Raw genomic sequence first — 20,777 nt, 5'->3', positions numbered from 1 at the left:
AAAACATATGCAAGGATAATTTTTCAACATTGACCCTTGCAAAAGCTTGTGTTCCAGATTTTCCCCTCCTTCCCTCCCTCCCCTAGATGGTAAGTAATCTAATATATGTTAAACATGTTAAACTATATGTTAAATCCAATATATGTATACATATTTATACAATAATCTTGCTACACAAAAAAGTTAGATCAAAAAGGGAAAAAAATGAGAAAGAAAACAAAATGCAAGCAAACAACAGCAAAAAGAGTGAGAATGTTATGTTGTGGTCCACACTCAGTTCCCACAGTCTCTCTCTGGGTAAGATAACTCTTCATCACAGGATTATGGTCTGAATTATCTCACTGTTGAAGAGGGCCACTTCCATCAGAACACATCCTCATACAGTATCATTGTTGATGTATATGATGATCTCCTGATCCTGTTCATTTCACTCAGCATCAGTTCCTGTCAGTCTCTCCAAGACTCTCTGTATTCATCCTGCTGGTCATTTCTTACCGAACAATAATATTCCATAACATTCATATACCACAATATACCCAACCATTCTCCAACTGATGGGCATTCATTCATTTTCCAGTTCCTTGCCACTACAAAAAGGGCTGCCACAAACATTTTTGCACATACAGGAGGTCCCTTTCCATCCTTTAAGATCTCTTTGGGATATAAGCTCAGTAGAAACACTGCTGAACCAAAGGGTATGCACAGTTCGATAGTTTTTTTGAGCATAGTTCCAAATAGCTCTCCAAAAAATTTATTTACAACATAATTTGTATCCTGGATTTTCTTCAGCCTTTCTTTCATTTTATTTTTTGTTGTTTTTACTCTTTTTAAATTAATTTTTCATATTGGTGGCTCTTATTTTTACAGCACATTCATCAACAAATATTTCTTTCCCTTTCCTACCCAGAAAGCTTATCCTCTGAAACAAAGAATTTAAAAGAAAGAGAAAAAAGCCCAGTCAACAGATCATTACATCCACTGTGCTAAGAGCTGGGGATACAAAGAGACCAAATAATCTTCATACTTTCCCCTGATGTAGTTGTAGGCAACAAATGACGTGACTTAGGACAGCCATTTCTGGTTCCAGCACCAAATAATGTATTTTAGGAGAGCAATTTCAGCACCTAATAATGAGACTGATAAAAGTGGTTACGTGAAGAATTCACAATGGCCATTCTCTTTGACAAAAGGTAGGTTTATTTAGAAGAAAATGTTAAGCACAAAATGAAGAGATACAATAGATGCTAGGAATAATAAATATGGAATAGTCGGGAGAGCATAGTTAGCATGGAAAGGGGTTTTAACAATTAATGATGGAAAAGACAAGTTCCCTAGTGGAACTCCCAGAGGAAATACTCCATGAGGTAGTAGACCTTCAGCTGGCAGGCTAAATCTATGGAGGAGTTTAGCACCCTAAAAGAGTTATCTAAGTGGAAGAAGGAGAAAGAATAGCGGGATAATGCGGGATGAGAGAAGAGGCACCATGGAGCAGAGTGTAAGGCAGGTAGTAACCAAAAGAAATACAGCAAAGATGGCGTGAGCCATGGACAGACTTGCAGGGGCTTGACGTAATTCAGATTTCTGACTGCACATAGCGGGGTCGCCAAGACCTCCACAGCCCTAAGAATGGGCTAGAACCTCAGAATTATATTTTTAAAAATAAAAAAACAATATCTAGTAGTTCTTTTTTTTAAAAAAATTATTATAGCTTTTTATTTACAAGTTGTATGCATGGGTAATTTTACAGTATTGACAATTGCCAAACTTTTTGTTCCAGTTTTTCCCCTCCTTCCCCCCATCCCCTCGCCCAGATGGCAGGTCAACCAATACATGTTAAATTTGTTAAAGTATAAATTAAATATAATATTAATAGTATCTAGTATTTCTACAACACTTTACAAATATGGTCTCATTTTATCCTCCTTTCCTCTGCTCTCATTTTGGACTTCTTTGACATCTCCACATCCTCATCAATGGAAAATCCCATCATTTTGCAAGATGCAATTACTTCTGTCACTCATACTTCATCAGTATCTTCTGCCCTTTGGATTGAAAAGTGGAGCCATATATTCCTTCTATTTTTTGTAGTTGTTGTGTGTCCTTCCTTCTAGAGGGCCATGACATCAGGGAGGTGATTGCTATGACCTCCAAGTGAATTGGATTTACGTGGGGCAGGGTCGTGCAAGATCAGCTGCTTCCCTCCAGAGCCCTCTGGGTCCAGTGGCCAGAGAGAGAGATATGGACAAAAGGAGATGGCCCCAGATGCACTTGGATGTCATGGCATCACCTCATGATGTCATAGTCCTTTTCAAGGAGGAAGGACAAACAACTTTTGCGGGTAGAGGTGACTCACTGCAGATCCAACTGAAACTGGTCATTTGGGAATCCAATACCCTCTCTCCCTTCCTGCTTTTCTTCCTTCCTTCCTTTCTTCTTTTCTCCTTCCTTCTCTTCCTCCTTCCCTCCCTCTTTCCTCCCCTTTCTTCCTTCCTTTCTTCTTTTCTACATCCCTCCCCTCCTTTTCTCCTTTCCACCCTTTTCTTCTTCCTTTCTTCTTCTTTTATTTCCTTCCTTCCTTTTTTTCTCCTTCCCTCTCCTCTCCCCTCCTTTTCTCCTTCCCACCCTTTTCTTCTCCCTTTCTTCTTCCCTCCCTTTCTTTTCTCTTTCCCTCCTTTCCTCTCTTCCTCCCTCATTCTTTCTTTCCCTCCCCTCTCCTTTCTTCCCTTCTTTCCTCCTTCCACTCTCTCCTTTCTTGCCCTCCTTCTGTCCACAAGGAGTATCATATCCTCACCTACAGATGCTCTTAAAAACTCTTTTGGATAAACTTTTACAAGAACCACACCCTTAACCCAAAGCACTTGGACTCTCAAGGATCAGCCAACAATAGTCCCAACTCAAGCCCCAGTTGGTCTGATTGAGACCTGAGTGACTCGGAGTAAATGTAAAGAGCAATCATCTCTGTTTTTGGCCAGAAACCCTGAGGGTCTTCCCCAGGCAGACCCCTTCTCTGAAGGAGATGGTACAGGACTGGCTGCCTCTTAGGTGTCTCCTCATTTCCCACCTGGCAGCCCTCATTTTGGACCTGACTTGTGCATCACAGAACATGGTCACTTGCCCTGACCTTTATCTCGCCCTTGGACTTGGTGACTCTGGAACTGAAAGTGATGCTGATGATTTTTTGTGCATCTCTGTCTCACTTAAATTCAATTTACACATGAATTAAGAGATGACCCCTTGATGTCACTGGACTGAAAATAACAACAATCTTCCCCTATTATTGTAAGCTCCTAGACAGCAGGAACTGCCTTTCTTTTTCATTTGTAACCCCAGCACTTAACACAGTATCTGGAACATAGTAGGTGTTTAATAAACATTTATTGACAATTATTGACTATTCTCACAATAACTCTGGGAAGTAAATGCCATTATTACCCCCATTTTAAAGATAACATTTTTTCCAGTTAATTGAAATCCTTAATTTGAATAAATTAAAATATTATTTCATTTTCCCCCAATTACATATAAAGGCTTTTTAAACTTTCAAATGAATAGGTTATATATATAAAGTCGTGCAAAACATATTTCCATATTAGACATGTTGTGAAAATAGAAATGGACCAAAAGAAAAAAAACATGAAAAAATTACAGTGAAAAATACTAGCCTTTAATCTGCACTTAGACTCCATCAATTCTTTCTCTGGATGTGGATAGTAGTTTTCATCGTGACATCTTTGGAATTGTCTTGGGTTATTATATTTTGGAGAATCTAATTCATTCATAGTTGATCACTGTATCATACAGTTGTTACTGTGAACAATGGTCTCCTGGTTTCTATTTACTTTACTTTGCATCAGCTTATGTAGGTCTTTTCTGAAATGTGCCTGCTCATCATTTCTTATAGAACAATAATATTCCATCACAACCATTAAGAGCCACTACACATATTTTTGTATAAATAGGACCCTTTTTTTAAAAAAATCTCTTTGGGATACAGCCTAACAGTGGTAATGCTGGATTAAATGATACGCACAGTTTGATTGCCCTTTGGGCACAGTTCCAAATGGCTGTCCAGAATGGGCGGTCAGTTCACAACTTCACCAATAATGCTTTAGTATCCCAATTTTCCCACATCTTCTCCAACATTTATCATTTTCCTTTTCTGTCATATTAGCCGATATGATGGGTGAGAAGTAGTACCTCAGAGTTGTTTCAATTTGTACTTCTCTAACCAATAGTGATTTAAAGCACTTTTCATATGACTATAAATAATTTGGATTGCTTCACCTGAAAACTGATTGATTGTTCATATGTGTTGACCATTTATCAATTGGGGAATGACTTTTATTTTATAAATTTGACTCAGTTCTCTCTATATTTGAAAATGTTGTAAAAATTATTTGCCAGCCTTCTGCTTTCCTTCTAATATTGGCTGCATTGATTTTGTTTGTTCAAACTCCTTTTAATTCAATATAATCAAAATCATCCATTTTACATGCCTTTAACAAAATTGAGGCATATTGAGGTTGATTTGCCCAAAGTCACTAAACTAGTAAATGCTAAAGTTAAATTTGAAATCAAGTCTTCATGATTCTAGGTTTAGCACTCAATCCACCGAGCCATCTAGTAGTTTTAATTTTTATTTCTCTTATAGAGTAATTTAGTGCATTTTTCCCATAAAGTTGTAAATAGTTGGCAATTCATTTTCAAGAACTTTGTTCCTATACCATGACTACTTACCCATTGGGGACTGGCTCTTGGTTTCATAAATTTTTGTGAGTTCTCTGTATGTCTTTGATCTCAAACCCATAGCAGAGATATTTATTGTAAAGATTTTTTCCCCCAATAGACAATTTCTATTCTTATCTGACTTGTATTGAGTTAATGAAAAAGTCTTAGAATGTCATGTAATTGAAACTACCTCCTTTATTTATTTATTTATTTATCTTTATTTTATTTTATTATTTTTTTTTTTTTGGTGATCTCTGTCATTTAATTGGTTAAGAATTCTTCCCTGAGCCATAATTATGAAAGATACTGTCAACTATTTTCCTCCTGATTGGTTTTTTTTTAATGATATGAACTTTATTGATGTAATGTATGGCATAAATGCTAGTATAAACTTAGTTTTGTCAAACTGCTTTCTAGTATTTTCAGTCATTCTTGTTGGATGGGGTACTCTTCAACCAGTTTGCTTCTGAGTCTTTTGTAGTCTATTTCTTGGATCTGTTTTGCTATTTAAATTCTCTAACTAGTACCAAATAGTTTTTGGTAATCACTGCTTTATAACATGACACCTGAAAGTGCCTTTAATTTTCTTCTATATTCTGCTTTCAGCCTAACTCCTGTTTGAAGCATCAACAGCAGATATTCTTAGGCCTCGTGGAAAAACTGTAAAAAGAGTTATATTAACTCCTCAGTCACCTGATATACGAGAGCAATGAAAAAAGCCCTACTAAATATAGATTGTATATGAGATATTTAAATCTTTTGGGATTCTGCTTTAGTATAATTGTTTTAAGTGCTAGAAAACCTGCCACTTTCCATGGAATATTCCAAAAAAAGTTTGGCAATATCAGAATATAGAAGGAGAAAAAAGGCTTAGCATCTGTAACAGCTTGATGAAGGCATTTAGTGGAGTATATTTCTGGATGTTACATTGAGTTTATAAAAGCCACTTCTTGTTACCCATTAGAATGTGGAAATTCATGTTTTAGCTTCCTACATTAATTCCTTTCTGTCCAGGGAAAGAAAATGGCAGTTGAAATTGTTGGGCTCTTCTTTTTAAGAGGAATAAATATACTTCTCATAAAAGTCAATATTTTATTTTAAAATGATTCCCTCAAACAAACCCTGGAATGAGCTGCACACTCTATACTAATTCTGTACCATGAAAAGTGAATGCTTGGATAGGTTCATTCCTAATGCGCTTCCCCTTTGTGGTCTGTAATTACTGAGGCTCAATCAAACATCACTATTTTCCCAGTCGCTCAAATTCATAGTGTTTGAGTCAGTCTAGAATCTTCCTTTTCCCTCAACAGGCTAGGTCTGTTTATTCTACTTCTATAACATCTTTTGCATTCTTTTTTTCTGTGCATGAGTCCACTATCTTGGTTCAGGCCTTTATTAACTTTTTTCTGGTCTAGGGTAAGTTTATCTAACTGGCTTGTTTTCTTTCAGCTCACTTTCCCTACGGTTTCCCAATTGATGTTCCTAAAATATAGGTCTGACCATGTCATTGCTAAAAAAAATAATAATAATAATAAAATAAAATCTTCAATAGCTCCTTATTGTCTCCTAAGATAAACAATAAATCTGTTGTCCTGACATTCACAACCACCCACAATCAGCTCCCCAATTTCCCTTTGCATTTTTGGTTTTATTTCATACCAATCCCCTTCTAGGGTCCAGACAAAGAAGACTGGCCTAGTGTTCCATGCATTAGTTATGAAGAATACACCCATTCCTCCGCTCCATTTTTCTGAATCCTGATTTCCTGCAGGAGTCAGCTCAGGTGCCTCTTGTACACTCTGTCCCTCCTCAAATTACTGTTATTGGCTTACCTGCATGCATGTGGTATCCTTCTTTCCCCAATAGAATATAAACTCTCTGAAGACAGGATACTGCCATTATTTCTGCCTTGTCCTAGGCATTTTACCTGTATTAACTTATTTAATCTTCACAACAACCCTTTTAGATAATTGCTATTATCTCCATTTTACAGATGAGGAAATAGGCAAAGAAATAGTGTTTTGTACTTAGATTTAGTACAATCTGGTAGGGACTTAAAGACCATCAAAGTCACCCCCACCCCCCTTCATTTTTTCTAGGAGTGTAGGATGATTATTTATTGAATTTAGTTTTTATTTTGTGATTTTTCTAGGGAGGGGGAGGAAGGTACACAGAGGTTATTGGGTAATATACATAGCATTGCTCAAGTATATGGGAATTGCCCATTGAACTGCTATGCAAGCTTCACAGAATGAGTATCTTTACTGCTTTTTCCATTATGATATATAAATATTTACCATGTAATAAGAAACTCAGGTTCTGGGGCAGCTAGATGCCGCAGTGGATAGAGCATTGGCCCTGAATTCAGGAGGACCTGAGTTCAAATCTGGTCTCAGACACTTAACACTTCATAGCTGTGTGACCCTGGGCAAGTCACTTAACTCCAATTGTCTCAGCAAAAAAGAAAAAAAAAAAAGAAAGAAACTCAGGTTCTGATAACAATATAGTGCAAAAATAAATGATTGTGTTTGGTTTTGCTGCTGACAAACACATACACACACACACACAGAGAAGGTACATTGTCCCATAATTGTTTACCTGTGAAACCTGGGCAGTCTACCAAGGGCAGTCCAGGAAATTTGCTTCCATTTGAATAGTCTTAGAAAGATTCGGAAGATCACCTGGCAGGATAAGGAACCCGACACTGAACTCCTTTCTGGAGTTAAACTGCCAAGCGTTCCAATTCCATTGAATGCTGAATATCAGGTTGCCATAAAGACTATTTCATGAAGAACTCATACAGGGCTTACAAAGTGGTCAGGAAAAATGATACAAGGACACTCTCCCGGTATCTCTCAAGAATTTTAGAATTGATTGTATGACACGGGAGACACTGGCGCAGAAGCACCCATTATGGATTGCCCTCATCAGAGAAAGTGCTGTGTTCTGGGAGAAAAGCCAAACTGAATTAGCCCAGAAGAAAGGCAAGATGGGCAAAGTTAGAAAAGCCATCCCAAATGTTCATAGACACTATCTGTGTCTGACCTGTGACAGAGAATTCCGAGCTCATATTGGTCTGGCAGCCATAGTCAGACACACTATAACTTGACTGTAACATCATGGTGTAATTTTGGTCCTATTTCAAGAACAAAGAACAACAATCAACTCTGACCCACTTATTCTTTAGGATTACATTATTTAGTTTCCAATTCATTTTTAATCTATCTTTCCATGCTCTTTATTGAATATAATTTTTATTCCATTATGATCTAAAAAGGATGTATTTAATAGTTCTACTTTTCTGAATTTTGTTGTGAAGTTTTGTTTTTTTTTTGTTGGGGGTACCATATATCACTGAACAAAAGGTATATTTTTTTCTATTCCCATTCAGTATTCTCCAGAAGTCTATCATATCAAACTTTTCTAAAATTCTATTCACCTTCTTTCTTGTTTTTTTTTTTTTTTGGGGGGGGGAGGGGAGCTTTGTTGTTGTTATTGTTAGATTTACCTAGTTCTGAGAGTGGAAAGTTGAAATCTCCCTCTGGTATAGTTTTATTTCCTCCTGTAACTTATTTTTCTTTTTCTCAAGAGCTTCAATAAATTGTTTACAGTAATAATTTATACAGTGCTTTTGAGGTTGGTTCGGCATTTTACCTGTATTAACTTATTTAATCTTCACAACAACCCTTTTAGATAATTGCTATTATCTCCATTTTACAGATGAGGAAATAGGCAAAGAAATATTAAGGGACTTGCCCAAGGGACTAGAGAATATTTCATGGAGGATTTGAACTCGGGTCTTTCTAACTTTAAGTGTGGCTTTATCCACTAAGGCACCTAATTGAGTTGATTTGTTCAGGAAAGTCCCACTTTCTTCTTTGTTCAGGACCTTGACAAGGAATTCAGGTATCCTTTCATTTGTCTCTTTCTGTAAATGTTCTTCTGAGAGGAAACTTAATCAGACAAGAGGTATACTAGCATGAATACCTGTAGTCTCTCCACTCTCAGACCACAGAAACAAAAGCCCAGTCCAATCAATAAGTATTTATTAATCACCTGCTGGGTTTATGGATACAATTAATAAAAAGAAAGACAGTCTGTGTCCTCAAAGAATTTACAGTCTAATGGGGGAGAGAACATCCCAAAGCAGACGGAGAGTGGGTGGTATGAGGACACCCTGGCCCATGGAACTGAAAGCAGGCAGGATGCTGGGTGGAATAAGCTGAGTCCCGTTTCTATCCTATGGATAGGAAGGCACTTTGGGAGGAGTAAGGGTACTCTAAGCTCCCACCCCTGATTGGTAAGAGGGGAGAGGTATGAGGAGGGGATGTCACAAACTGGGCTAGCAGCAGGGCAAGGAACTTATTCTGGGAAGGGCCAGGCGGGACAGCAGATGCCAAATGGTGGCAGCTCTTGCCCGATCTATGATACAGAACCTGAGACATCCTCCCTGGCCAGGTTGTACCTGTGTACAGTGACACATGTTCAGAAAGGCTGAGGCTGAGGGGGGTGAGGTGCAATTCAATCCTTCTGGAAGCCAGCCAAAACGAACACCTGTTTCAGCAGAGTCCTTTCAAAGTCCCTGTTTGGGCCCAAATGGATCTTGGCTAGAAGTCCATTCACTGAGAAAGGCTTTCCCTGCAATACTTCAACTCCAGTCGGAGACTTTTGGTTCCTGGTTGGGTAGGCCCAGGCTTGCTTTTGGAAATAGTCAGTCACCCACGGAAGACAGTTTATGTCTCTCCTCTCTTCCTCCAGAAACAGAAAATCAATGCAGATGAAGGCTAAACGTTGGCAAGTTTCTGTATTTGCTATGACCCGGGCACAAGTTGACAGTACTTCTCTTTGCAAACAATGAGTCACATTTCTCATTTCTTAGTGAGGCTGTAGGCCTTTGGGGCCGGTCAAATCTGCTCTTTCCTGGCTCTAGTTTTTCTGTGCAGGTTATGTCCAAAGCCACGCTCTCAAGTGTGATGGGGTTTGGGCAGTACCAGCTGCATCCTGTGCCCTGTCTGGCTCAATCTAACTCCTATCCCCTCAAGAGCTGGGCACCTCCGGGGCTCTGGAACCAGAGTCCTCTGGCTTCATTTCCTGGCTTACTGGTCAGATTACTTTCCCCAGCTCCTCATCGGCCATCTGGTCTACCAACAGACAATAAAGTAGAGAAGGCTCACCTCTCTGGGGGGAATGCCGAACTGGCCCCTGTAATACTATCTGCTTGCAGTCCAACTCCCACGGGAGCCCCCATCCTTAGCCTTTGCTCCTTCCGTACCTGGGCCACGTGGGCTTTGGGACCCGGGGCTGGTAACAGGCAGCGTTTAACTCAGCCCTAGTCAGAAAGTGTCTGGGGACTGGCCATTCCCTTTTGTAATTATATCTTATGGACTCGCTCTGTGAGCTTCTCAGAGACCACACTCCCAAGTCCAGAACTCCAGCTTGTAGAAGGGACCAAGACCCCACTGTCTGCCGCAGCGGGCAAACGTGATCCGCTTCCGGAGATTCCTGTGCAAGGCTCCAAGATAGTGAAAAGGCTTAGTTTCTGTCTGCATTGGTTAGTACTGGTAGCACATATGAGGCAGTTGAATGAGTCTTGGAAAGTTTGTTCCTGTCAGTCTAACCATTGGTCTCTAAAAGGCTTTGTAATTTTTAGGGCAATTTGAATTTTTGTGTCCAATCACCTCTGATTTTTTTTAATCGTGTAAACACCGGTTACATCATTCAGTAGTTTAGCAACTGACCCAGAAGTAGCTGACACCCAAATGAGAAAGCTGTCCCAAGATTCTGGACAAGGGCAGAGTAGACTATTCTAGTTTTGGTTTGGTTTGTTTTTCTCCCTCTTTCTTTTTATTATGTGACCTACCACCAAGTCCCTGATTCAAACATGTGTTGGCATTTTCTCCCTCTCCATTCTTGATGCACTCTCTCCCGCCCTTCCTGCTTGCAGGCAAACAATGATACCTGGAACACACTTCCCCATGAGGTTCTCTCAAGGAACTAACTCCGTGCAACATCCTGTCTTGGGCCAATTCATAACATATCTGCTTTTCCTTTACTGACCAAAAGGGGGGAAATGTCAAGATATTAGGAGCTTGACATAACAACAATCCTTTGTGCTCACCCTCTGAAAGATCTCAGACACAGCAAGTTCCCAGAATTGTTTCCCATCAGGGGGTCTCTGAGCTTGGACAAGCCCTGTAGTCCCCGAGTTCTGGTCCTGAAGACAACCTTGTCACCTCCTTGCTGTTACCCCTCCTTGGACGGGCTACAGGACTGAGATCGCACACTGATTCGGATCTCTCCCCTTAGGCGGAGGGATACGGCCCATGTGTCCTTGCTTGCAAACTTGGGGGGAGCCAGCCGCACATCCTTCGCAAGGCGGAAGCAAGGCGCGGCTGGGAGGATCTAGGAGGCCTTGGTTATTTACTTACAGCTGACATGACTGAAGTGCATTTTGATGCAGGATGCTTTAAAAAAGGAAAATAAGTAACAGGGTGGACCTTGACCGACAGAACGAGGAAACGGCACAGTCTCAGCCACATTTCTGCGATTTTCTGCCGTTTGTGTAATGTAACAAAGAAGAGCGTGCTGGTGTGGGGTGTTAAAGGGAAGCTGTAAGAAGTAAGATCCCCTCGAGACCAGGCTTGGCCGCGCCTGGGCCCCCCATATTTACCTCACTCACAGCTTCCTCCATCCCTCCCGCAGTGGCTGGCACAGGCTGGCTCCCTCGCTCTGAAATCCGGCCGCCCACGGGCTGGGGACCAGTTGTAGGTGCAGCGGCAGGAGAGGGCTGGCGGAACAGAGAAGGAGAGGGAGGGGCGGACACCACAGCGAGAGCATTTCCAGGGAATTCATCTCCCGTTTCCCCCAGAGGGAAGAACTGGGTGGAAGGAGACTACTGAGGAAACGCTCCCAACTAATCCGCGCCGCCCAATGGCTGCTTAAGGTAGGGTCACAGCCGCAGAGCCCCCTGCCCCGATGCCCAACGTGCAGGGAATCACAGTCAGACCTGGGAGCGGCCCAGCTGCGGGACGGGCGCGGGCCCAGCCGTGGGACGGGCGCGGGCCCAGCCGTGGGACGGGCGCGGGCCCAGCCATGGGACGGCCCCGGGCCCAGCCGTGGGACGGCGCGGGCCCAGCCGTGGGACGGGCGCGGGCCTAGCCGCCGTGGGACGGGCCTGGGCCCAGCCGTGGGACGGGCGCGGGCCCAGCCGTGGGACGGCCCCGGGCCCAGCCGTGACGGCACGGGCCCAGCCGTGGGACGGAGCGGCCTAGCCGCCGGGACGGGCGTGGACGGCACGGGCCCAGCCGGGACGGCACGGGCCCAGCCGTGGACGGGCGCGGCCTAGCCGCCGTGGACGGCGGGGACGGCACGGGCCCAGCCGTGGGAGCGGCCCAGCCGCCGTGGGACGGGCGCGGGCCTAGCCGCCGTGGGACGGGCCTGGGCCCAGCCGTGGGACGGGCGCGGGCCCAGCCGTGGGACGGGAGAGGGCCTAGCCGCCGTGGGACGGCGTGGGACGGCGCGGGCCCAGCCGTGGGACGGGCGCGGGCCCAGCCGCCGTGGGACGGCACGGGCCCGCCCGGGCCGGCTTGCTCCTCCTACCCGCAGCGACCCCCGGTCTCAGGCACTTCCCCAGCTTCTGTATGGCCTTGAGTTCTCACACGTGCCGGGCTCCTTAGGGAAGGGCCGGCGCCACTGCCGAGGTGAGCACAACCAGGGGCGCACTTGACACAACAGCAGCAAGAGTGAGAGATGATGGGAACCGATCTGCGCATGCTCGCTCTCAGTTCCAGGGCCTGCCCAGGGGCGTCGCGGTCAGCGCGCGAAGCTCGGGTTTTTTTTAACCTGGTTAATGGGGCCCGGAACAGGCTTTTCTCGCTCTCTCGGCGGACTGGGGCCATTGGAAAGTTAGGAAAGTGAACGCGCCCGTGGAGGGCTGACATTTACACGCCTGACCCCGCGGGCCCGCAGGGGATCCGTTCCCCGGATGGGAAAAGTGAGGGCCGGCGCGTCGGCGCGCCGCGCGGGGCGGGGGCTCCCCGGGCGCCAGAAGCAAAGCTCCGGGCTGGAGCCAGACGGGGCAGCGGAGCACAAAGGACACGGCGTGGCCGGTGCGTGTCAGTTCCGCGGCTGTCAATAAAGTTGGTTTTAGGTGAAATCAGGTGACGCCTCCGGTGGGTAGGAAGAGGCCTCGGAGCGCCAATCCCGGCCTCACTCCGGCACCGGGGCCCCGCCCCCGGGGCGGGCGGGCGGGAAGCACGCACGCGCCGCGCCCTCCGATTGGGCGGTGGCGAGGCGGCGGGGCGGGGCCGACCCTCCCTTAACTATGGCTAGCCGTTGTCATTGGGCCAATCCTCCTCACCGGTAGAGGACACGGGCAAGATGGCGGCGGGGCTGGTGCGAAGCGGGCTGGCTGGCTGCGGCCAGCAGGTAAGCGCGGTCCCGGAGACCCCCGGCCCGGCCCCGGCGCCTCCGCCCCGCTGACCCTCTCTCTCTCTCCCTGCCCCGCCAGGTGTCCCGGTTGTTGAGGAGGCGCTTCCACCGCTCGGCGCCCGCCGCGCTGCAGGTAACGGGACGGGGAGGGGCGGCGGGGGGAGGGCGGCCGGGGCGCACCTGCGCGGCCGGTTCGGAGCCCCTGGACTCCCACCCGCGCCTCCGTGTTCGTGTCCGCCGGACGCGAGGGGCGGGGCTGGGCGGCGCCCAGGGCCCTGGCAGGCCCGGGTAACAGTCCCCTGAGGGCCGGCGCCCCGGGGCCCGGGCTGGGGCGGGCACTCCCCTCCCTCCGGGCCTGTCCCATGCTGGCGGGGCGGCCTGGGCTGTCACTGGCCGCCTGGTGCAGCTGGGGAGCAGGGGCTCAGCAAATGCTGCTTTCCCAGGGCCCCCCCACCCCCGGGGCTGCCGGGCCCAGGAAAATTTAAGAAAAAAGCCCCTCCCCCGCTGCAGCCCCTAGAAGGGTCCGGGGGTTCCCCGCTTCCGGCCTGCCCCAGGCCCCCTCCCCCATCCCGCCCGGGTCTTGGGCTGCGCCCGTTGGGAAGAGGCCCCCCCTTGTCTCCCTGGGGCTTCCCTGGACGCGGCGGCTCTCGGTCCCACAGGTGACAGTCCGAGATGCCTTGAATCAGGCCATGGATGAGGAGCTGGAGCGGGACGAGAAGGTCTTCCTGCTCGGGGAAGAGGTGGCTCAGTATGACGGTGCCTACAAGGTGAGGTGGGAGCCTGGGGGCCCTGGCGGGGCCGCGGGGGCCGCTTCCGCCCGTTCCTGAGGGTCCGGTCTGTCATTAACCGCAGGTCAGCCGAGGCCTTTGGAAGAAGTACGGGGACAAGAGGATCATCGACACGCCCATATCGGAGGTGAGGGCGGAAGGGCCGCGGGCGGGCCCGGGGGAAGCGGGCCGGGGGAAGCGGGGCCCGGGGGAAGCGGGGCCCGGGGTCGCGGGCCCTCCCCGGCCCTGACGGCGATTTTGCTTTTTCAGATGGGCTTTGCCGGGATTGCTGTCGGGGCTGCGATGGTAAGTAATGCACTTCCCTCAAACTCGCCCGCGCCGCTAGTTTTTTGATTAACCCGCTTAGTAATGTTGGGTTTTTTCCCTCGTTTAACAGGCTGGATTGAGGCCTATTTGTGAATTCATGACCTTCAATTTCTCAATGCAAGCCATTGACCAGGTTATCAATTCAGCTGCCAAGACTTACTACATGTCGGGCGGGCTTCAGCCCGTGCCCATCGTCTTCAGGGGGCCCAACGGGGCTTCGGCCGGCGTGGCTGCCCAGCATTCACAGTGTTTCGCGGCTTGGTACGGACACTGCCCTGGACTAAAGGTGGTCAGTCCTTGGAGTTCAGAGGATGCAAAAGGACTCATCAAATCAGCGATTCGAGATGACAATCCCGGTGAGGGCTTTTTCATTTCTGTGGCACTTTTAGTTGGGAAAAACCTTGGAAATTACAGTCAAACCTGCCCATTTTACAGATGGAACTGAGCACTTTTAACTGGTTTCATTTAGTTGATAGGAAGAGAAAAATTAATTTATCTTGATTTCTTCCTGTTGCAATATGAATATCCTGTTTGTGCCTGCCCCAGCTTGTGATTTAGATTAATCCATAGTGTTTCTGGATTTCTGACATTTGTTGAACTCTTCAGTTTTTTTCAATGGATGAGATTAGATTTGAAAGAACTTTTAGCCCAGGAACATTCCATTTTCAGGAAGCATAATATATTTCACTTTGCACTAGTCTTCAGTTTCAGATATTAAAAAAAAGAAAGAAAGAAAGAAAAAATCGCTGAAGTTTTGGGCAAGATTTAAATAACCTAATTTTAGTAAACTAAAGAGCGGGATTAGCCGAGACAATGTGAATAGGCTGTTATTAAGCTTAGTTGTCTTTTAAAACTTCTAACAATTGAGGTTTTCTTGTAAAAGACGAGCTTTTTAAAACTTTTTTAGAAGTTAATGTCACTGATTTGTTTTTAAAATACACTATGAATAGTCAGTCGTTCTTAAAACTCCTTGGTACTTGTTTTAAAAACTAGTCTGAAAGCCCCTGGCACTAATCAGAGAAGAGGAAAGGATTTGGTTTCATGCCTACAGCAGCTACTGAGAAAGCTGGCAGGCAGTTAGGTTCTAATCCGATCAGCATTTGTACCCACCTACTGTATACTTGGCAGGTTCTAATTCGATCAGCATTTGTACCTACCTACTGTATACTTGGCAGGTTCTAATTCGATCAGCATTTGTACCTACCTACTGTATACTTGGCTGAAACTGCCCCCATGTGGTGTGAGGCTGGTCGCTAGAAACAATATGTGATAAATTGATATCAACGAAGTAAAAAATAATTAACTCAGTGAGGAGTGGGGAGAACATGGAACAAATGGGGGATCAGGGGAAATCAGTGAGTTTAGCCAGACCCTCTCACTATGGGCATGGTAACATGTCACTCTGCATGGACACACTCAGCATAGTATAAAAAAATTAGAGAATGAGGGGGAATCTTTCAGATCTGTGATTAGAAAAGTTCTTAACCAATCAGATTAAAGAAGAATTATAATTTAATTTGTAAAAATAATTTAAAATTTCATTATTATTTTAAAATAATTTGCCAGAAACAAATCATTACAGCCAAGTAAAAGAGATAATTAACATCTCTTCCAAAAAGATAGTTTAGAAAAATGCAAAAAATGGACAGAGTGGGTCTCCTCTGGGCAATGGTTGAACAAATTGGAGAGGATTATTATTGTGCTTTAAGAAAGGACCAATGTGGATTTCAGGAAACTGGAAATTTCTAGGAAATTTTGCAAGCTTGAGGAAGCCAAACCAAGAGAATGTGATCCCGTGAGCAGGTTCAGCTCCCAAAACCTGCCTGATAAGAAAACTTCAAATTAACACTCTCTGTGCTGCACGTTTTATGTGTGGTAGTAAACATTTCCGGGCACGTTTTCATTGGGCTCTGCGACTGGGCTCCAGAGCTTTTTGTCCCCCACATGGGATGCCTTTACTCTGCACTCTGCTTTTGGGAAGGGGTGGATGGGATAGAGGGGTGTTCAGGAGAACATCTGGTGTAAGGAGGAGGCCCCCTTACTTGGGCAAGAGATCTAGGTTATTCTTATCTAAAGTTAATCTTTTTTTTTTTTTTTTTTTTTTGTTTGTTTTGTTTTGTAGTTGTGGTCCTGGAAAACGAACTGATGTATGGAGTTCCTTTTGAATTTCCAGAGGAGGCTCAGTCAAAAGATTTCCTGATTCCTATTGGAAAAGCTAAAATAGAAAGGGAAGGTAAAACACTGCCACACAATCTCTCTCAAATCCTGCCTTCCCCTTCCCTCGTGAATAAAAATTGCATGTAAATAAGAGAGGTCAAGCAATCATTTATTTGGGTAATTTCTTTGAATTTCAGTAAAGAGATTTTAAGAGCCCAAACATGGTGTATTTTTATTTGAGGCAGTTACATGATAACAGTGGAGAGAGCCCTGGACAGCTACCCAGGAAGATGAGTTCAGACCCTTCTTAACTTTGTGACCCTAAACAAATTACTTAACCAATGCCTCAGTTTCCTCAACTAATAAAATGAGGATTACAGTAGCACTCATTTGCCCTGGGTTTTGTGATCAAATGAAACAATGATTTAAAGCATTGTGTATTACTTATTTGTTGAACTCTTCAGCTTTTTCAGTGTATGTGATTTCAGGAAGCAACTGTATATTACACATTGCACTAGTCTTTAGTTTCAGATATTAAAATAAAACAAAAAAAAATCGCTGAAAGTTTTTGGTGACAAGGTTTAAGTAACCTAATTCTTATCTGTTGCCTCTTGATTTTAGGAACCCACATTACATTGGTTTCCCATTCACGACCTGTTGGCCATTGTATGGAAGCAGCTGCTATACTGTCTAAAGAGGGAATAGAATGTGAGGTAGGTTAATACTGCGTTAATACTAGTGTTGGGGGTTTGTCTGTCTTTTTAATGTCCATCATTTCCAGTTCTCTCTTCCCCTACTTTTCCATACCAACACGCCATCTTTTGTAACAAAGAATTTAATAAAAGAGGGCAAAAGGATATTTTAACAAGTGATCAGTTTCCACCTTGTCCAATATTGGGTCCCCACGTCCTCCCTGTAGTCCCCACCTCTGAGAGGAGGGCCACGCGTGCTCTTATGACCCCTTTTGGGCAGCCTACCCACGGGAATGACCTCTCAATCATTGATGCCATCCATGCTGCCACAACTTGTTTGAACATTTACCTAAAATGTTAAAGTAGAACCATCGTGGCCTTGATTTTTTTCAAAGAAAAAAAACTTGGACTTATCGCTTCAGAAAGTTGGGGTATCCCATCTTTTTGTCAAGTAGTAACATCCCCATCTGCTGGAACTTAAATGTTCTGCCCAAAGGGTTTGTTAACTATGGGCACAAATGGGGACCAAACACACACGTTGTGGAGTCTCCTGTCCTGCCCTGCATGTTTTTCTTTCTTTATCCTAACCATCCGTACAACATAGGATTGGCCTTTTGAGCCTTTGGGTCACTTGTTTCCACAGGAGTTGGGGGGAAAAAATAACTTTGTAGTCACTGGAATATTATACACTGTAAGTCAGGGAAAGTTGGTTTGGCCTCTGCCTTTTTGTAGCTTAGGTACAGTGAACAAATCAAGCTTTTCATAATAAAGTAAGGAAGGGTCCTCGGTAGGAATGCAAACGAGGACGTCGTGCTTGTGATCCGAACACTTCTGGACGGCCTGACAGCAAATCTCTTGTTTTAGGTGATCAATCTGCGCACCATTAGACCAATGGACATTGAGACCATCGAATTTAGCGTCATGAAGACCAATCACCTCGTGACGGTCGAAGGAGGCTGGCCCCAATTTGGAGTAGGAGCCGAGATCTGTGCCAGGATCATGGAAGGTACTTCAGATACCCCGGGCACTGGGCAGGGCCTGGCTGGGGCGGGGCTTTACTACTGCCCAGGGAACCTTGGTGTTGTCTCTCCTGCCTAGGGACCATCAGGGTGCTCCCAGTTGGTGGCAGCAGCTTTGCTCCACTCATGTCCTTTCCCTGCACACATTTAATCACTGCTGAGTGTAGATGCTTCTCGGAAAGTTAAGACACAGGGATTGGAGAGGAGCCAGATGTTTTAAGCTTCCAGTTGGGCAGAAGCTTGGTCCTGTAACCTTTGAACTGCAGGAAGTTGAGTCAGTCCCAATTCGCTTCACGTGGTCAGGCCTTAATGCATCTTTCCCTTTCAGGTCCCGCCTTTAACTTCCTCGATGCTCCTGCTGTCCGAGTCACAGGGGCTGATGTTCCTATGCCTTATGCAAAGATCCTGGAGGAAAACTGCATCCCGCAAGTCAAAGACATCATCTTTGCAGCCAAGAAAACTCTCAATATCTAATCTCTGCTTGACATTGAGGTCCCTGGGAGTTCTCGTGTGTAATTACCCCTTCCGAGGCTGGGGTCACGGTGTCGTTCCCATGCACGATTGCATTGATCTGGAGCCACGAGGCCTCTGAGTACCATTCTGTGTGGGGGAAGATGTCCTAATACTTGGGGTGAAAGCACCTGCCCTTTTGTGTCTGTTACAGTTAAGCCATTTCTGCTCCAAAGGAAACCAATCAGTAAGAATGTTTCTGACTCCATTCATTACCAGCAGGACAGTGCATCGGGGCCCTGAAGGAACTGGCCAGGGGTCTTCCTGACAGCTAATTTATCTGTACAGAGGGGTCATCCCACTCAGCTGGGTTGTTTTGATAAGGAATAAATGCTTCTGGTTCCAGTCATTGGTGGTGTCTTGTGATTATTCTTTCTCCAGTTACTGCACAGGAAGGATGAGATAAATAGAAATAAGTCTGTTGGGGGGGGCAGCGCAGGGTGGAAATCAACCAAAGATCATGTGATTTCCTTAAAAGGGTCACTTGAGTTGCTTGCTTACTCATGGCCAAACTTCACATCAGCAATCCCAGCAAACGCTAGGATCCTATTTATGTGGGGAAATGGCAAATGATCACACCTTTTGGGATGGCTTGTGATAAGGATGGAAGATCCCATTTCCTCCAACAGAGAGATAATCGATTTCTGAAATGCTTCCTCTACTCCAAACTAATTCATTTTGTCAGAAGCAGTGTTTGTTTGTTAGTATTTTCCATTGTTAGGAATAGTAAAAATGCTGAATATTTTCTAGAATTGTCCTCCCCGAAATTCCTAAAAATAAGCATGTAGATTGAAGCCATATTTAAATGTGAAAAAGGAAGATCTTGCATAGGAGTTAGCTTTTATTAATAAATGACAAGAAAAGAAGACATGAAAAGGAAAACTAAAATTTAGAAAAAAATACTGTACAAATCTCTTCCCCTGGTGTCTCCAAGAATCCTTGAAATAGACAAGTTCTCTTGGCATGGTTTATTCTTTTAATAAAAAATACAACCGAATATATATCATCACAGGTTACATGAAACTATACACAATGACATTCTCTCTGCATAGAAACAAACACTGGCGTATACTTGAATTCGAAAATGGATTATCTATAATCCTTTAAAGTGCAATTTGTTTAAAGGTTTAAGCAAATTATAAAATAAAGGATCTTTTCAAATCAATATTAAGAGTATGTAAGGTGTATCTATGTTCACTTTTTCCAAGATGGTCGTTTCTTAACGATGTTAAATGTGTCGTGAGAAACCTTCCCCGGCCTTCAGCTGATTAACGTTAGAAGCGCTCCCTAGCTATCCCATGAACCCCGTTAACATTCCTCCCTTTCCCATTAGAAAGTGGCAATTTGGGGCCTACAGGGCGTGTCCCTCTGAAGTCTCCGCAAACGGCCCCCACTTTCCCGGCCATTTCCGGGCCTGCTCTTGGGCAGGCGGCGGGGAGGAAGCCCAACGGCCTGAGCCTGGGGAGGGAAGGCGGCCCACGACACAAAGTGCACTTGCTGCCGGGGGGGAGGGGAGGGGCACAAGTAGGCACGCCCTCCCCTCTCCCCTGGCCCACCCCCCCCCCCCCCCCCCCACCGGGGCGGGAGCTGCGATGCCGCCCTCCCGGCTCCTCGGCCCCTCGACGCCGCAGCGTGGGGGGGGCGCCGACGTGGCGGGCGGGCGGGGCTCGGCTTCAGCAGATCCGGGGCCCGCTGTGGTCACACGTCTCCACTTTCTTCAAAGTCCCTTTGTGGAAATTCTGAATGGAGCTGAGCAAGGCTCCTCGGCCGGAACCGTCCGCGGCCGGAGGCGGGAAGAGCGGCGGTGTGGGCGCATCCATGGGGGGAAGCGGCGGAGGTGCGGGTGGCGGCGGGACCGAGGACGCGCCTGAGGAGGTAAGCAGGGGACAGTCAGTGTCTGCGCAGGCGCGTCAGCGCCTCCGGAAGGGGGTGGGGAGAGACCGAGGCCGCCCGGGGGACCTGTCCCGCCCCCGAGCTCGGCGCCCTTCGGGGTGACTCTCCCAGACTCGGAGGGTGGCCCAGAGCCGTCCTCCCTGGCACGGGGGCTGCCGGCCCCGAGTCACACAGGGACACCCCCGGACAAGCCACAGACAGACCCCGAGCGGCAAAGGCTGCCCAGCCGAGGGAGGCTCCCAGGCTTCCCTGGC

The 20,777-nt window shown here is 45.9% G+C and overlaps 2 protein-coding genes across 12 annotated transcripts in view; one reads left to right on the top strand and one right to left on the bottom strand.

Annotated features, from left to right (window-relative positions):
• PXK (PX domain containing serine/threonine kinase like) overlaps positions 1–20,777 on the bottom strand; it is a 100,419-nt gene that overhangs the window by 15,335 nt on the left and 64,307 nt on the right. For 3 of the 11 annotated variants that reach the window (XM_031953301.1, XM_031953305.1, XM_031953362.1), the window contains one exon: positions 20,187–20,497. The exons of 3 other annotated variants lie outside the window; for them this stretch is intronic. In XM_031953301.1, the coding sequence (XP_031809161.1) occupies positions 20,304–20,497 (194 nt within the window). In that variant the 3' untranslated portion in view covers positions 20,187–20,303. Of the gene's footprint in view, positions 1–20,186; positions 20,498–20,777 lie in introns of those variants that run through there. 5 more of the 11 variants (XM_031953325.1, XM_031953347.1, XM_031953341.1 and 2 more) reach the window with 2 other exon arrangements.
• Positions 13,011–18,979, top strand: PDHB (pyruvate dehydrogenase E1 subunit beta). The gene is made up of 10 exons (XM_031953365.1): positions 13,011–13,155; positions 13,238–13,291; positions 13,818–13,925; positions 14,011–14,073; positions 14,196–14,231; positions 14,323–14,608; positions 16,375–16,485; positions 17,031–17,122; positions 17,966–18,107; positions 18,449–18,979. The coding sequence occupies exons 1-10, from the start codon at positions 13,108–13,110 to the stop codon at positions 18,592–18,594; spliced, it is 1,086 nt and encodes a 361-aa protein (XP_031809225.1). The 5' UTR covers positions 13,011–13,107; the 3' UTR covers positions 18,595–18,979.

Source organism: Sarcophilus harrisii, chromosome 1 (genome assembly GCF_902635505.1).
Source record: "Sarcophilus harrisii chromosome 1, mSarHar1.11, whole genome shotgun sequence".
NCBI lineage: Eukaryota > Metazoa > Chordata > Mammalia > Dasyuromorphia > Dasyuridae > Sarcophilus > Sarcophilus harrisii.
The sequence above is the reverse complement of the archived record's forward strand: the minus strand, read 5'-3'. Positions and strand labels throughout refer to the sequence as shown.

Bases quoted from the DNA above. Each gene is read 5' to 3' on its own strand.
- PDHB (XM_031953365.1), top strand. From the start codon at position 13,108: ATGGCGGCGGGGCTGGTGCGAAGCGGGCTGGCTGGCTGCGGCCAGCAG. The intron at 13,926-14,010 runs GTGAGGTGGGAG...CATTAACCGCAG, and splicing joins AGTATGACGGTGCCTACAAG to GTCAGCCGAGGCCTTTGGAA. The intron at 18,108-18,448 runs GTACTTCAGATA...TTTCCCTTTCAG, and splicing joins CTGTGCCAGGATCATGGAAG to GTCCCGCCTTTAACTTCCTC.